Source organism: Dromiciops gliroides, chromosome 1 (assembly GCF_019393635.1).
Source record: "Dromiciops gliroides isolate mDroGli1 chromosome 1, mDroGli1.pri, whole genome shotgun sequence".
NCBI classification, from domain to species: domain Eukaryota; kingdom Metazoa; phylum Chordata; class Mammalia; order Microbiotheria; family Microbiotheriidae; genus Dromiciops; species Dromiciops gliroides.
In genome coordinates, this window is record NC_057861.1 from 75,752,343 (window position 1) to 75,769,719 (window position 17,377).

At 43.0% G+C, this 17,377-nt stretch overlaps 1 protein-coding gene across 3 annotated transcripts in view; it reads right to left on the reverse strand.

The window, feature by feature from the left end:
* The window catches only part of PUF60 (poly(U) binding splicing factor 60), a 44,762-nt gene extending 27,386 nt beyond the window's left edge, over positions 1–17,376 (reverse strand). For all 3 annotated transcript variants that reach the window (XM_043976180.1, XM_043976170.1, XM_043976165.1), the window contains exons 1-3: positions 17,300–17,376; positions 13,568–13,620; positions 11,591–11,746 (exon numbers count right to left, since the gene is read on the reverse strand). In XM_043976180.1, coding sequence (XP_043832115.1) covers positions 11,591–11,614 — 24 coding nt within the window. In that variant the 5' untranslated portion in view covers positions 11,615–11,746; positions 13,568–13,620; positions 17,300–17,376. The remainder of the gene's footprint in view (positions 1–11,590; positions 11,747–13,567; positions 13,621–17,299) is intronic.
* Position 17,377: the final 1 nt, after the last annotated feature.

Below are 17,377 nucleotides of genomic sequence, written 5' to 3' on the forward strand. Positions count from 1 at the left end.
ACTGGACATCCAAAAATAAAACCCAGACTTAATACTGACATTTCCACTACAAAACACTTCCCCCACTCTTAGGGTCACATGGGTTACTTGTCAAATGAGAATCTAGTAAGATGCAAAAAATCCTCTGTAGTCTAACCTTCTGAATAACACCAGTATGCATATATACATACTACTAATTCATCTACAATCAAAGGTCTAATGTTCCCACCCCACTGCAAGCCCAAGCTCAAATCTCCTTGGTTGTTCTGCCTCAGGACTACCAGACTTGCAAAGATAAACATATGAGAGCAGAAGACCAAGAAAACAAGATGAAGAAAGCAGAGCACAACTGAATCTTTGGTGACATTACGGTGACAATGTCTAATCTGTCCAGAGATGCAAAAAAATAAGAAAGCATTATTTCAGAGGATATCATGGGTGACAACAAGGAACACCCAACCTTTAAACTCACTGTCTGTCCCTCCCCATCCCACTGAGCACAGCTCACTAGCCAAAAGGAAAACTGTTTTCATTAGCTGGAGGGAGCAGAAAGGCCAAAGCACTCTGGCACAAAACAAAACAAAAAAATTTAGTTGAGACAGAAAAAGGGGACAGATGAGAAAAAAGAAGAAAACAGAAATGATGATGGCAGGAATGGTAAATATCAGAAGCTAGTAGAAGGGCAGAAAGTCAGTGAGAAAGACAAGAAAAAAGAGCTCCACAGTAGACAGACAAATGGTTATTTAGATCTCAATCAGCCAAAAAACATTTATTAAGCACCTACTATGTGACATCACTGTGCTAAGTGCTGAGGATAAGCTCTCAAGGAGCTTACAATCTAATGGGAGAGACAACATGCAAACAAAGGTAAACAAGCTATATAAAGAAAAAATAGGAAATAACATCGGGAGGGCAACTATAATTAAGAGGGTTGGGGAGGGGGGGCAACTAGGTAGCACAGTGGTTAAAGCACCAGCCCTGGATTCAGGAAGACCTGAGTTCAAATCTGGCCTCTGACACTTGACACTTACTAGCTGTGTGACCCTGAGCAAGTACGTCACTTAACCCTCATTGTCCCCCCCACCCCCCAAAAAGTGTTGGGGAAGACTTCCAGTAAAAGATGGGATTTTCAGAAATACGTTTAAATGTGATTGTACATATATAACCTATATCAGATTGCTTTCTGTCTTGGGGAGGGGGGGAGGAAAGGGAGAGGGGAAGAAAAATTTGGGACTAAAAATCTTATGAAAACAAATGTTGAAAACTATCTTTAGATGTAACTGGAAAACAATAAAATACTTTTATGATTAAAAAAAAAAGATGGGATTTTAGTTGGGACTTGAAGCCAGAAAGCAAAGATGAGGAAAGAGAGCATTCTAGGCATGAGGGACAGCCAGTGAGAATGTGGAGCCAAGTGATGGAGTATCTTGTTTAATGGAATAGGCAAAAGGCCAGTGGTGCTGGATCAAAGAGTACATGCTAAGGTACTAAGAGCACTCCTTGATGTACCATTTCCCAAAGGCCAAGATCCCTAAGCCATAAGGGGACAGAGAGGGTGAGGTCTTTAGGAAAAAGGCAAACTAAGTCCTACTCATTTCCCCAGTCTCATACAGTATAAATGGATTCATACAGTGCAGCACTTTGGTCATACCCACCAGGTCAGATTAAATGAAGGTGGGTCAGCTATAACACAGCAGAGTACTGTAGACCAGATAGGAGCATACACACAGGCAAGAAACAGAACAAGTCCCCACTGTATCCTTGGCTATGTATTTCACTCATCCATTGATAAAAAGGTCAGAGGGTGGGTGCCCTAACCATTTCTGACTCACTGATCACTGTAAAGAAAAAGTTTTCTTGGAGGAAATGGGGCTCTCTGAGTTGCACAATCCACAGGGTAGCTTTAGCTAGTCACAGTGAGACCAGGCATTAGAAGCCTGGATCTAGCCGGTTTAAAAAACACACACACACACACACACACACACACACAGCTGTAGAAACAGGTTGGAACTGTTTCAGGGAGCTCATACCAGAGAGCCCAGTCTCACATCACTGACCATACACAGGTTTGTGCTGGCAAAACCAGCCTGCCCAATTCTATCTTGGGTAATATTGGAAGATCAAGTGCCCCAGGGTAAGTCTAGCTCAGAATCTTTGGCTGTTTTTTTTATGTATGTGCTAAATAACTATAAGTTCCGATACAATAAAACCTTTAGTAATTAAAAAACTTAAATGTCTTAGAATTCCCAAAATGCCCCATATTTATCAGGAGTTTATAGAAAGCAAGCTAGTGTTAGGAAGGGTTTCCAGAAACTCCTTTCTGTTTGTTTTACTATAGTGAAAAATCATTTCTGAGCCAGTCTTACCTGGGGATGGCAGGGCTAGTCCACTGCTAAACTTACCCAGAGGATTGGTGGCTGGAAATATACCCTCTTTTATACCCAAATCCAATGTGACTTCACAGAATCAACCTACAAAACAGGTGTAATTCAAATGTTCCTACAGAAGAGATTTCATGAGAAATCAAATAAAACCCATCTGGCAGCACCAGATACCTCTTTGGATTTCTTGGTAATATCAAAGGTAAAAATGCTAATGGTGTACCTCCTCAACTGAACTATTTTAATAAGTTTCCTAACTGGTTGGCCTGCCTCAAGTCTCTCCCCTCTATAATCTATACTCTCTCTACACAGATGCTGAAGTGATATTCCTAAAGCACACATCTATCACTTCCCTGCTAAATAAAACTCTAGTCCTCCCTATCACTTTCTCAATCTCCCAGAATGCTAGTGCCTTCTCAACTGATTGTATTCAATTTATTCTGTATCCATCTTGTTTGTATATGGTTGTTTTCATGTTGTTTCCTCCATAGTAGACCGTGAACTAGAGAGCTATGAATGTCTTTACCTTTCTTGAGTATGCCCAGTGCCTGGAAAATAGAAAGTGCTAAGTGATTCAGCACCTAGGGTACTGCCTGGCACATAGTAATTTCTTAATGAATACCTATTGATTAATTGGATCTAAAATTTTGTACAAAATCAAACCTGAGAGGGCAGCTAGGTGGCATAGTGGATAAAGCACTGGCCCTGGATTCAGGAGGACCCAAGTTCAAATTCGGCCTCAGACACTTGACACTTACTAGCTGTGTGACCTTGGGCAAGTCACTTAACCTTCATTGCCCCGCACCAAAAAAAAAAACCCCAAAAAACAACTCCCTACAAACCTGAAGAAGGGGAGCTCCCTGTTATCCCTGCAAAGGGATTCTAGTGATGGAGAATCTGCAAGCTCCCACATACACACTATTTTTGACAGAAGAGAAAAACTGGTAATGTCTGAAATGCACGCTGAGTTTTGGAACAAAAGATTTCAAAGGATTCAGAGAATGGCTGGAATCCTATAGACTAAAATTCATCCCAAGATGGGGATGAAGGGTATTAAGAGGAAAGAAAACAGAGGATAGTATGATACAGGATGGTGAGTAGTCCAAGTTGTCTGGAACATCGAGTATAATGAAGGGAAATATTATGAGAAGGCTGGAAAGGTCAGCTGGACCCAGGTTGAGGGGAGAGGAGAAGTAAATGACAGAAGTAGTTTAAAATTTATGGACAAATGTAGGTTTAATTTAAAGAAAAATTTTCCCCCAAATAAAGCTAACCAAAGAGCAATGGTCTACCTCAAGCAGAAGCTAGATGACTACAAGGGGCAAAGGGGCTTAGTTCGCTTTTAGGTCTGGCTTGGATCTCATGGTCCCTGATGGCCCTTGCGATCTGACTTGCAGCCCTCTCTCTTGACTGAAAGTATTCTCTTCTAAAGTTACCTATAAGCTTTTAACTTAAATTCAACAGCCTTTTCTCAGTCCTCATTCTTCTTGATGGCACTGTAGTTTTTGATACTGTTAAACCATTTGTTCTTCCTGGACACTCTGTTCTCGCTCATACTGAGAGCTATTGCTTTTACTTTCTGCCTGCCTAACTGATCTTTCTCAGGTTTTCTTTATTGGATTATCATCCATCTTCCATGTTTTTCCCCAGGCCCCTTTCCTTGGCCCTCTCTTTTCTTCTCCCTCTCTAATTTCATCAACTCCCATGTGTATCATCTCTTTGTGATGACTCCCAAACCTAATACAATGAACTCTAATTTCTTTCCTAAATTCCAGTCACATTGTCTATTGTGTGTTGAATACTGTCTCCTGGAGACACTACTGGCATCTCAAAATTCAAATGTCCAAAATGGAACTCATCTTCTTTCCAAATCTGTCCATCTCCCTTCAACAAATTTCTTGATTTCTGTTAAGAGCACCCCTAGAGTCCCAATTACCAAGGTTTGTAACTTCAGGCTCATCTTTGACTCTTCCCTCTTCCTGCCCCATCCCCCATATTCAACAACTGATAGGCCTTATAGATTCAACCTCCACAACATCTCATGTAGCTGTTTCCCTCATCCTTGCTCACATGGCCACCATGCCAGTTCAAGCCCTCATCAAGTACCATAGTAACTATTCTGAGAGCTTCCTCCTAATTGGTCTTTCTGCTTCATCTTTGCCCTCTTCAATCTATCCTCCACATAACTGCCAAAACAATTTTTCTAACAAAATTCTGACCATGTCATTCACTTGCTAAAAATCTTCAATGCCTCCCCACTGTTTATAGGATAAAATACACTCTTCAGCCTGGCACTTAAGGCCCTCCCCAATCTGGCTCTCACTTACCTTTCCAGCCTTTTATCATACTAATCCTACTCATGAACTCTTAAATTTCAGTCAAATTGAACCTTTCCCCCAAAGGTCCTCTCCTCCTTCTATGACACATAAGTACATCTGATTCAATTCAGAAGTTACTTCCTCACTAAAGCCTTCAGTGAACCCCAGCAGGCCTGAGTTTGGGTCTCAATTTTCCTTATACTATACTCACTTGGGTATCTCTATTCTCCTCCCAATAAATAAGCCTGTAGAGATCAAAAATTGTTTAATTTACATCTCTGCAAGTAACTAGCACATAGCTTGGGCAGAAGGAATTTAATAAATGTTTGTTAAATTGACTCCCTGCTCCGAGAGCCTGGAATTCATTCTTTCCTCTCTCTCTTTTTTTTTTTTTTTTGCAGGGCAATGGGGGTTAAGTGACTTGCCCAGGGTCACACAGCTAGTAAGTGTCAAGTGTCTGAGGCCGGATTTGAACTCAGGTATTCCTGAATCCAAGGCTGATGCTTTATCCACTGCGCCACCCAGCTGCCCTCATTCTTTCCTCTTAATGCAAAGAGAACTAACTTATGTAGAACGAGGCAACTGGTTTCCTTTTGTTCCATATGGGATAAAGATGATTATGTATGAACAGTGAGTTAAGAAACGGTCAGCTCAACTGGCTACTCTATTCAGAGTCTTCTAGATCAGAAGGAGCTGAACAGAGTCTAGTGATGATTTACTTGTACTGTTGCTGTGCACCCTTTCTTCCACTCCCCCCCCCCCTTACAAATACCTTGATTCTCCACCAACTATCTTTTGGAAGGGAAGGGTTTTCTCAGCCTGGGTTATGACCCATCCCAGAGCCTACCTCTGTTCATCTATACCCACTGAGATCCTTCTCTTCCATTAAGGCATCCATCAAAGCTCTCCCCAAGGCCTCATTGTGGTGTAGAGGTGACCATTATAATGCGGAAGCGGGCTTTTGGAGGCTTTGACACTGCAGCACAAACTGGCAGCCTCCATCAAGCTGGAAAGGTTTTGAATACAGTTTGCAGCACGAGATTGAACATTAAATGATGAATTTTTTTTTGAGGGGGGGGGGAATGGAGCCCAGGGCAGGGTTGCCATGGCCAAAATAAAAAATAATAATAAACTGGTACCATAGCTCTGTGTAGATAGTGTTAACTACCACACCTGGACTCTGCTGTTTCAAAAGCAGAATGATAAGGGGCAGCTAGGTGGCCCAGTGGATAAAGTACTGGCCCTGGAGTCAGGAGGACCTGAGTTCAAATCCAACCTCAGACACTTAACACTTACTAGCTGTGTGACCCTAGGCAAGTCACTTAACCCCAACTGCCTCACCAAAAAAAAAAAAAAGAAAAAAGAAAAAAGAAAAAAGCTAAGAATCACACTTTTTTTTGTCCAACTATAAATATTAATTTTACTTTTAATACTCTTAAACATGACATCTTTGGCCAGTAAGTTGATATAGTGCTTTAGGAACTAAACATCTGTATTAACATTCTCATTATAAATGAAACCAGAAGACATAAAGAATGTACAGTTAGCTGCTGAGTGAGATGAGCAGAACCAGAAGAACACTGTACACAGTATCATCAACATTATGTGTTAATCAACTGTGATACTTGATTCTTCTCAGCAATACAACGGTACATGATAGTTCCAAAGGACTCAAGATGGAAAATGCTCTCCAAATTCAGAAAAAAAAAAAGAACTGTGGAATATGGATGCACATTGAATTCTACTGTTTCTTTTGTTTCTGGTGCTGTTGTTTTTCTTTTTTGAGGCTTTTCCTTTTTGCTCTGATTCTTCTTTCATAGCATGACTAATGCAGAAATATATTTAATGTGATTATACATATATAACCTTTATCAGATTACTTGCTGTCTTGGGGAGGGGGTAGGGAGGGAGAAAAATTTCAAACTAGAAATCTTATAAAAACGAATGTTATGGGGTAGCTAGGTGGTGCAGTGGATAAAGCACCTGCCCTGGATTCAGGAGTACCTGAGTTCAAATCCATCCTCAGACACTTGACATTTATAGCTGTATGACCCTGGGCAAGTCACTTAACCCCCACTGCCCCACAAAAAAACAAAAAACAAAAACAAATGTTGAAAACTATCTCTACATGTAACTGGAAAAAAAAAGAATGCACAATTAAATGGAAAAACAATTTAAGATTCTACTGCAAACAGCATTGTGTAGTAGAAAGAAGCCTATTCTACTAATAATCACTTGTGTACCCTTACAGCAAGTGGCTTCCTCTTTTAAGGACCTCAGTTTTCACATCTCTAAAATGACAGAATTGGAGAGATAGATGATCTCTAATTTCCCCCCAAGTTCTAAATCCTAGGATCTGGAGTTGGCTGAGTTCATTTCAGCATATACCCAGAGGCAGTAACAAACATCTTAGGGGACATTTGGTCATCTCACATTTCAGTTTTCAAGATATAAACATGCAGATGACGGACTTAAACATCTACTACAAAGTAATAAAATCTATTAGATGGGATCCTCCAAATGAATTTAACATGTACTTTAGGACTCAAGGACTTTCATCTACAATGAAGGGTGGTGCATGCACACAGCTAAGCTACAACTCAGGATCAAGAAATGAAAGAGTGGGGGCAGCGAGGTGGCAGTGGCTAAAGCACCAGCCTTGAATTCAGGAGGACCTGAGTTCAAATCCAGCCTTAGACACTTGACACGTGCTAGCTGTGTGACCCTGGGCAAGTCACTTAACCCCCACAGCCCTGTAAAGAAATGAAAGAGCTTGAAAGATTACTGAGAAGCTCCATGCCTACCTATATATCATGAATACTGCAAACAGCACCACCACCAAAAATAATGGTTTTTTAAAATCTAGAAAGAAACAAATTGTTTATAAACACTGGAGTAATTTCATATTCAAATGTCTTCATAGAAAATCCAGTAGATCATAACACATCATACTCATTCTATGTAACTCATCCACAAGTGGTCCACCCAAGATGCCAAAGGCCATCTATCTAGATGCATGAAAGCTTCATCACTTAGCTCTCTTTCATTAGCTGAAGAGCCCATATCCTTTTCTGTCTGTACCCATCTCTCTGAAGTCCTCTATTCACTTATATATTTTGTGTTCATCCCTCTGATTCTCTACATCCTGTATTCAACTTTCTGAAGATATGCAGGTTTCCTAGGAAATCCTTATTAATTACCAAAACAAAAGAGGGCAAAAAAGCCCAGTCTCAGTCAGCAAACATTTGATTTCCTTCACAGCTCCCCACCTCCCCTCAATAGTGCAGAGGAATGCTGGTTTTTAGTGCAAGTTCATTAGCAAGATATGCAAGAGGATGATAAATTAATAGTATTTCTGCCTTACAAAATAGCAGCAAGCAATCAAGAAGGTTTTGTAAAAGCCCAAAGAAAGAGGGTGAGAAACATATCCATCCAAAGAGCACTCGTAGAAATTGGAAAAGAGGACAACAGATATGAAGTGAAACACATGACAATGTTTCTGTCAATACATCATCACCACTGATAAGGGTGTATTGATCACATTTGAACTCATTCAACTGTCCCTGATGTGACTGCTATAAGAAAATGAAAACTACACTTAAGTGAAATGGAAAAGTAGCTAGATATAACGAAATACATACTGAAGAAATCTATGCTTGAAGTAAGAATTTAATGGCATTCAGGGATTGATTTTCAAATTAATTCATAAAAGATGCTCCTAAAGAACAAAAAAAAAGACTAGGAACCACATTACCCCCCACTAAAAAACAACTATCAAACCAGATGATGATCTTATATCTATAAAACTTTTATGAGAATAGTTTACAGATATTGAGGGTATGTTAGATGAAAATAAGAGAACGGAAAGGCAGGATTTTGAAGGCTATTTTTTTTTTTTGAAGCAGACCGAATCTTCACTATCACAAAGTTAAGATAAAGGAAACAAACTTTATGATCACAAAGAAGCAAAGTGACTTAGCAGAACAAAAGCCTCAATTACAACATGGTGCCTCCCATGTGCATGCTAGGTCATTCAAGATTCCATAATAACTTCAACTAAAGAGAGATCTTTGTTCAACACTCCTCTATGTTTAGTATTAGTATCAAGCAAGGTATAAAACAATGAGAAACACATGTTCACCACAAGTGTGCTTCTGTCATGGGCATAATGCAGGCAGAAGGCTTCTCTACATAAAAGGTGAAGTTCTTTTATATGTCCTTATCTGTTAAAGAGGGCCTCTATATAGATTCATGAACACTCGAAAAGACTAGAAATCCACACAAGAAAAACAAAGTGATGAATAAAAACCGTTTGATTATTAGGACAATTTGTCCCCTTGGCCATCATTGTCAATCAAGATGAAATTTATTAACAATTCCCTAAATATAACTAGAAAGTGAGAAATAAAATAGGGAGACATAAGCATAACATCATGGAGGATGTCCTATTCAAAGCAAATGGAAATGGATACCCTAAGTGGTTATGTTCTCCAGATGCTATTTACAGATGCTATGCTAATTGCATTGAACTCCAGAATACTAAAGGGCTTTTTCAATGCAATCCGTAATGACACAAAAGGTACTAGCAATTTACACTAGGAAAAAAATAATTTGATGAAGAGTGAATATTGTCTAGATTAAAACATATAGTTGAATGAACAAGCTACTCATTTGTTCTATTAGTATACACCCAGAATTGAATGAGATATCATCTGGGATTGCTCCTGGGAAACTGCTCAATGGTTTCAATGATCTTCCTAATACAAAGGTTATGTTTTCATTCTTCAATAGTCCGTCAACAAACATTTATTATACACTTTCAATGTGCCCAGACACTATACAAAGTGATGGAAATACAAATACAAGCAAATAGACAGTTTCAGTCTTCATGGGGCTTATATTCTAAAGGAGAAGACAACACCGAGAAGGAAGCTGAAGTGAGTGAGGACAGAGGCATGATGGAGACGTCTAGGTTATAGCCTGTCAAGAAATGAAGAGATGGCTGGCCTGGGCATTCTATTAAAACAGAGGTTTTGGAAGGAAACATCCAATCAGAGAAAAAGGCCCAGGGGCTGAAGGTACTTCTCAAGATGTGACTTTCAGAGCTGAAGTGATCTTTCAAGATGAAGAGTTTTAGAAGGTATGATCTACCATGTCATAGAGATCTCTTCATTAAGGAAGCTCTCTGGACTTGGAATATTTTTCACATTGGAAGTGCTCTCTGCCCCTGAGAACTCACCTTCTGATTGACTGATTCCTCCCAAGCAGCCCAAGACAGCCAGACCTTCATTCCTCTCCAGCCTGCACTGCTGGTTGTCACCACAATACCAGGTATCATCTGCTCCCCACCTCTTCATTGTTGTAGTCATTAGAAGTAAGCTCCTCCAGGAGCTTGACTATCTGCTTGTATTTTGAAATCCCAGTGTTTGGCACAATGCTTGGCACATAGTAAGACCTTAATAAATGCTTGTCAACTGTCTGATTTTCAACAGTAATAATAGCTAGCATTTCTAAGTGATCCCATTAAGATGACTGAAAGTCATGGAACCTCATTTCAGAAGAATCAAAATTCTAGGTGAACAGATTTTAGCTTGGAGGAAGTAACATCATCAAAGATGCACCACTACAAAAGGAGATGAGCCAATAAGGTATAGAAAGCAAAGAATAAAATAAATAAATGTGCTAAATATTGCAGATACCAAGCAAATATCAAAAAACCCTGAAAAAGACCACCAATCCACTGGGTATATAGCTACTATAGTAGGTAGAAGATTTATGGAAGAACAGACAAAATCAATGGATGAATTTTTATGTGCACAGGCAGACCACAGAAATGTTCCTTGATTGGGAAGTGAACTCACCTTCCTCCTTTACTTTTTGTATCCTATGTGTGTGTACATGTCATAATACCTCGTTTAGACCAAAGCTTATTGAACTGTAGGTCGGGAGCCCATATTGGAGTACAACTCAATGTGGAGATGGCAAAAAAAAAAAAAATCGGCAGTAAATGTTTGATTTTTTTTAAAACCTATTTTATATAGATACCCGGATCATGAAAAAATATTTCCGGTGAAAAAAGGTCAAAAGTTTAAGAAGCCCTTCTTTAAGATCCTAAGCTTCATGAGACCAGTTTCATTTGATTTTCCTGGGACTTAGAGTATGCACTTAATATGTGTTTAAGTAAACTGCTTACACCTATAAGACATGGTCAATCCACATCTTTTGCTGGGGATCCCTGGGTTCCCTAGGTGGATGAAAGCCAGTCTGCCTCCCCCTTAGGCTCTTATGGAGGAAAAAATGGACACAGGCAGAAAGGAAAGCCCTTCTTCCAAGCCTCGTTGCTCACGTGGCAGCGGCCTACCTTCAACAAAATCATCCACACTGCAGCCTTCTAAGCATGCAAATGGGATCCCACAGACCAAGCTGTTAGGCATACACCGGAGGGTATGGGGGTGAGGGGGTAAGAGGGACGGGGACATGCACTATTGGATCCCGCCCCTAAAGACCGATGCCCATCCCAGGATGCAATAGGGGGGTAAGGGTAGGTAGTGGAAAGTGGGGGGGGGGGGAGGTAGAGCACAATTCGTCCCAGCATGCCCCGCAATGGCCAGCGAAAACTACACCCCCCGACATGCAAAGCGGAACGACGGAGACTCGGTGCCCCGAGCGCTCCGACGCAAAGAAGTCTGGGCGCAGTAGTTCCAGGCCGCCGTCGCCGCCGGGAAGCCAGTAGCCCTGCCCCCCCGCCGCCTTCCCGTCTCCAGGAGGCTGGAAATGAAGAATATCCACGCGATGAACCCGCGGACACGGCGGCACCGCCTGCCATAGACTCCCTGGGCCCTCAGCCGGCCCTCCCCCCACTCTCCCGCGCCCATCTCGCTGCTGACTGCACTCCGGGAGGGGCTCACTTACGAGAGTAATGGTCGCCGTCGCCATCTTGCGTCCGCCGCGGCCACCGCGCGCGCCTCACTCTTCCCACTACTCTGCTCACTCTCGCGAGAGCTCCTCCCAGCAGACGTAACGGAAGGTGAAACTGGTGGAAAAATCGCGAGAGGTCCTTGGCTCCGCCTTGGAAAGGGAGAAGAGGGAATAACCAAGAATCCACTTCCGGCTGGAGACTAACTGCTAACTCCTCTGAGCAGGCGGGACAAAGAAAGACAAGCGGGAGGGAGGTGGAGTCCTGGGAGAGAGGGTGGAGCGCCTTGGGATAGAGAAGGAGTGAGAGAAAGAAAGAGAGAGCGCGCTTGCGGAACGCGGCCTGCCACGAGCTCGTCATCTCGCCCCCTTCCGGGGAGCCCGAGAAGTCCAAGCCTCCTTCCCGAGTCCCTTGCAGACCTCCGATGGCGGGGAGCTCACTACCTTAGGAGGCAGCCCATTTCATTTGGGGATGGCTCTAATTCATAATTCATTTTCTAATTAATTTTCTGTCACGGTCCCCTTCTCAAAATCATGTTTTTTAAATGCCTAAATTATATATAGGATTACAAAGGACACCAATTACATCAACGGTACAGTAGATAGAGCCTTGGGTCTGAAATCAGCAAGACCCGAATTCAAATCCAGCCTCAAAAAGTTCCTGGTTTTGGTGTGATCCTGGGCAAGTCACTTAACCTCTGCCCGCCTCTCTTTACTCATGTGTAAAAGAGATAATAGGCCTTTCCTCCAGTGTTGTGCTGATAAAATGAGTTAATATTTGTGAGGGAAAAAAACTTTGTAAATTTTAAATTGTGATAATAAAAGCTACCTATGGTAATTAAAACAAAACCGAATTCATGGACCCAGGGTTAAGAATCCCTACAAAATCTAATGGTCAGAAAGTTTTTTCTCCAACAAAGGGCATAAGGCTACTGTTCATTCAGTTCATGACAGTGCTTCCTAAAAATATTTTTAAATTCACATTCATGATTGATTTAAGATTTTTTTAAAGCTTTGCTTACACCTCTCAAGCTGGGTTTGAAACCAGGAAGACTTGAGTTCAAATTCAGCTTCAGACACTTAGCTGGATTTGTGACACTGGGCAAGTCACTCAACCTGTTTGACTGTTTTGTCAGCTGTAAAAAGGGGCTAACATCTCAGAGCTGCTGTGAGAATATTTGTAAAGCTCTGGGCACATAGTGAGGGCCATAGAAATGTTAGCTATTATTATGACATAGTACTTTTTTTTGTTGGGGGGGCAATGAGGGTTAAGTGACTTACCCAGGGTCCCACAGCTAGTAAGTGTCACATGTCTGAGGTTGGATTTGGACTCAGGTCCTCCTGAATCCAGGGCGGGTGCTTTTATCCACTGCACCACCTAGCTGCCCCGTGACTGATTGATTATTGAGCATCTATTATGTACACCAGGCCTGGTGCTGAATGAACACTTAGGATGCAAAAAGAGGCAAAAGACAATCCCTGCCTACAAGGAGTTTACAATCCTCATTAGGAAGACAACAAGGAACAACAATGTACAAACAAGCTATGTACTCTTCCGGAGAAATAGGAATTAAAAGAGGGAAGGCACTGGAATTTAAGCTTGTAGGAGGTCGGGTTTTAGTTGAACTCAAAAGGAAACCAGGCAAGTCAGTCGTCCGAGATTAGGAAGAGCATTGCAAGCATCAGAAACGGCCAGAGAACATGCCCAGAGCTGAGAGATGAAGGGTCTTGTTTGTGGAACAGCCAGGAGGTCAGTGTCACCGGATTGAAGAGAATGTGCCCAGGAGCAAAGTGTATGAAAGTTGGAAAGCGTGGACGCAGCTAGGTTATGAAGGGTCTTGAACGCCAAACAGGATTTTTACTCGATCCTAGAGATCATGGGAAGCCACTTGAGTTTATTATGTATGGGGGGGTGTAAGCCTTTAACTTTAGGAAAATCACTTTAGAGTTAGAGATCCTGGATTTAAATCTCACCTTGGACACAAATGGGCAAGTCATTAAATCTCCCGGGGCCTCAGTTTCCTCATCTGTAAAAGCAGAGGGTTGGAGTCAGTGACCTCTGAGGTTCCTCCCTGCTCTTGATCTATGATGCAAGGATCCCTGTTAACTCCCCCTCCCAACTTCCTATTATCTACAAATCTGATAAGTAAGGATCCCCCCCCTCTGGCATTCATCCAAGTAATTGCTAATGTAACAAGGAACCCCAAGTGAACAGAGTAGATGGTAAATTAGAAAGGCGCTCCTTAACTGGCTACCCGGAAAAGTTGGTTCCACATGTTTTCTGAGCAAACTTGGTGCCTCTAATTCCTTTCCTCTCACTCTCTTTTAACTGCAGTCCAGCTTCCAACCTCACCCATCATTCAGCTGAAACTGCTCTCTCCAAAGTTACCAATGATGCCATAAATGACCAATCTGATGGCCTTTTCTCAATATTCATCATTCTTGACTGCTCTGCAGCCTCTGGGACTGTTGGATCAACCTCATTTCTTTCATAGTTTCTTCTCTTTAAGTTTTGAGACACTCCTCAATCCCACCCATCCTCCCATCCATCCGACTGCTTTTTCTTCAATCTCCTTTGCCCGATCTACATCCAGGTCTAGCCCATTAACCATAGGTGTCCCCCCCCCCCCCCAGGCTCTGTCCTGGGCCCTTTTCTTCAATTACTACTTCACTTGGTGTTCTTATCGGCTCCCATGAGATTCAATGATAATCTCAGAGCTATTTATCCAGTCCTAACCTCTGTCCTGTCCTCCCATCTCCCATCTCCAACTGCCTGTTGGATATCTCAGATTGGATGTCCCATAGATACCTTTAATTCAAAATATCCCAAACAACTGGTGTTGCCTTTCCAAGCCCTCCCCTATTCTAATTTTTCTATTAACTGTAAAGGGCCACCATCCTTCAACACTCAGGCTTATAACTTGTCATCCTCAACTTCTCTCTGTGACACCCCCACCCCAGGCAGAGACAGACAGACAGACAGACAGACAGACACACACACACACACACACACACACACACACACACACACACACACACAAGATGATGAGCCTACCTATGTGCTAAGCACTGAAGATACAAAGTAGAAAAAAACAAGTCCCTGCCTTCAAGGAGCTCAGTCAAATGAGAAAGACAACACACAAAACTAAGCTGAAAAGGTGAGAGGGGCCATGCCAGAGGGTACCTGGGGTAAATCATGAAGATGATGATGGAGCCACTGGCCAGCAGAGAGGGAGCCGGCTAGTATTCTGACCCCTCTATACAGGGCTCCAAGGGAGCCTAGAGGAGGCGCTGAGAAGGGCTTTTGCTCTATTCTCCAACCCTCCAATCAGTCAGAAGGAACAGAGGGTGTTAATGCGGTGTGAGTGGCAAAGCTGAAGCAATCTCCATGATTACAAATTTCCTGGTGAATTTATCCTGAGAGGAGCCTGATGGAGCTTAAACCAAGTAGAGTAGCTAGCTGGTAGCAAATCCAATCCAATGCCAAGTAGCATTCTGCGTATGCTGCCTTCTCTCCCTGATTCTGCAGTGGTGCTGCCCCTCATCACCTCATGCCTGAAGGATTACAATAGCCGGCTGGCTAGTCTTCCAGCCCCCAGTCCAAACCCAGTCCAGTCCACCCTCCACTCAGCTGCCTGTGACCTTTCTAAAGCATAGGTGTGATCGCATCACCCTCCAACAATTACTCAAAATAAACTCGAGGATCCCTAGTACCCTTAAGGATCAGCTATAAAATCCCTTCTGGCTTTTAAAGTCCTGCATCACCTGAAGTTTACACCCTTCCACATTTTTAAGCCTCAGGGAAAATCCTCCCTTCAAGAAGCCTTTCCTGATCTCCCTTCATGCCTCCCCTCAGAACTGTATATCTCAAAGCCTGCCTCCCTCATCCTTCACGTGGGGATCATTTTTGCAGTCCTGTCTTCAATATTTACTTTAGTGCATCCTAAGTGCTCAAAAAATGCTCATTGACTGGCTTGTTAATGACTAAGTTCACACCCCCTACCTCCCTGGCACATCCCTTTCCCTCTTAGAACTCAGCAGCACAACCCTGTTTATCCCACTACAAGGAGCCCTTTGAGATGTGAGGAGTCTGGTGCAGCCTTCTGTAGATCACAAAGCATTAACATAGAAGGTTGCTATTTACTCGTACTGCCCATGATGTTCCTTGGGGGGAGGGGGAGAAAACCTCAGGACATTTGTGAAGCCTCTGGGCAGGCAAGATCTGGAGAGGTTCCCACTACAAGGGCTGTATGTCAGTTGTGGTATCAGGAAAACAGGATAGTCCAGGGTTCACATGTGGAGAAGCATCTGTGTACTGTACTTAATGTGATGTCAGAAATGCAATGGGTAGGATTTAGCTAATAACAATAGCTAGCATTTATGTAGGGCTTGTGAAGGGTCATGCGCCCATACAAAGCACTTTACAAACACCTTATTTGATCCTCAGAACAACCCTGGGAGTTAGGTACTCACTATTTTATAGTTGAGGAAAATGAAACAGGCAGAGATTAAGTGACTTGCCCAGGGTCACATAGCTACTAAGTGTCTGAGGCTGGATTTGAATTCAGGTCTTCCTGACTCCAGGTTATGCACTGTGCCACCAGCTACATGTAGGACCAGAATGAGGAAGGTGATTCCTCACTGGAGCTCAGCCCAGGTCAGACTGTATCTAGAGCACTGTGTCAGTTCTTGGAGCCACGCTTTAGGAAGGGCGTTACCAAAGGAGCAAATTCAGAGGGGTCTGGGCTCCTCTGTGGCTCTCCAAGTATCTGAAGATATTTCTGGGGGAAGAGGCATCAGACTTGCTCTGGTGGGCCCCAGAGGGCAGGAATAAACAATGAGAACACATTGCAAGAAGTCAGATTCCAGCTTAATCAAGGGGAAGCCTTAAAAACAATCCAATTTGAGGGGCAGCTAGGTGGCGCAGTGGATAGAGCACAGGCCCTGGAGTCAGGAGTACCTAAATTCAAATGCAGCCTCAGACACTTAACACTTACTAGCTGTGTGACCCTGGGCAAGTCACTTAACCCCAATTGCCTCACCAAAAAAAACAAAAACAAAAACAAAAATCCGATTTGTCTAAAAGTGTTACAGGCTGCTGTGGGTGGTAGTAAGCTTCCCATCAGTCAGTAGACATCTGCAAGCCCACACCTACTTGTCAGGGATGCTGCAGAAGAGGCCTCCTTGCTCACAGACAGGCTCAAGGCCCTTTTCTGCTTGAGGGTCCTATTAACTCATTCTGATCTTCCCTAGCAAAGCTCAGGGTACACTAGGCACCCAGAGGTCCTCAACACTGTACAGTTTTGATCTCTGTCCAGAGCTGTATTTACAGGAGTGCTAGGCCCCTGCTACCATCCATCAGAAATCCATGGGGGCACTGGAAGTTTAAGCAACTTGCTGATGTCACACTCGGGGTATGTACGACTGAGGCAGGTCCTATAAGCAGATCTTCCCACCTCTACCCACCCTACTACACTGCTTCTCTTCCTCCGGTATATACGCGTTTAAATGCCTTACAAAGCAGCCTTTGAGGTGCAGAAGGCATGAATGGGCATTTGCCATTGGTTCATGAGGTAACAGGCCCAGAGGTTGGGTGACTTGATCCAGGAGACAGGCATGTGGCAAAGCTGAGCTCAACACCCAGGGAGGCTGAATCTCAGATCCAACCTCAATTACACTGCGCTCCATCACCTGCTTGGAACTGACCCTCGTGTCCAGCTCCCCGGTCTCCCTCCCTCTGCTGACCCTCCATCCGATCCCCCAGAAGAATGGCAGGCCTCAGGA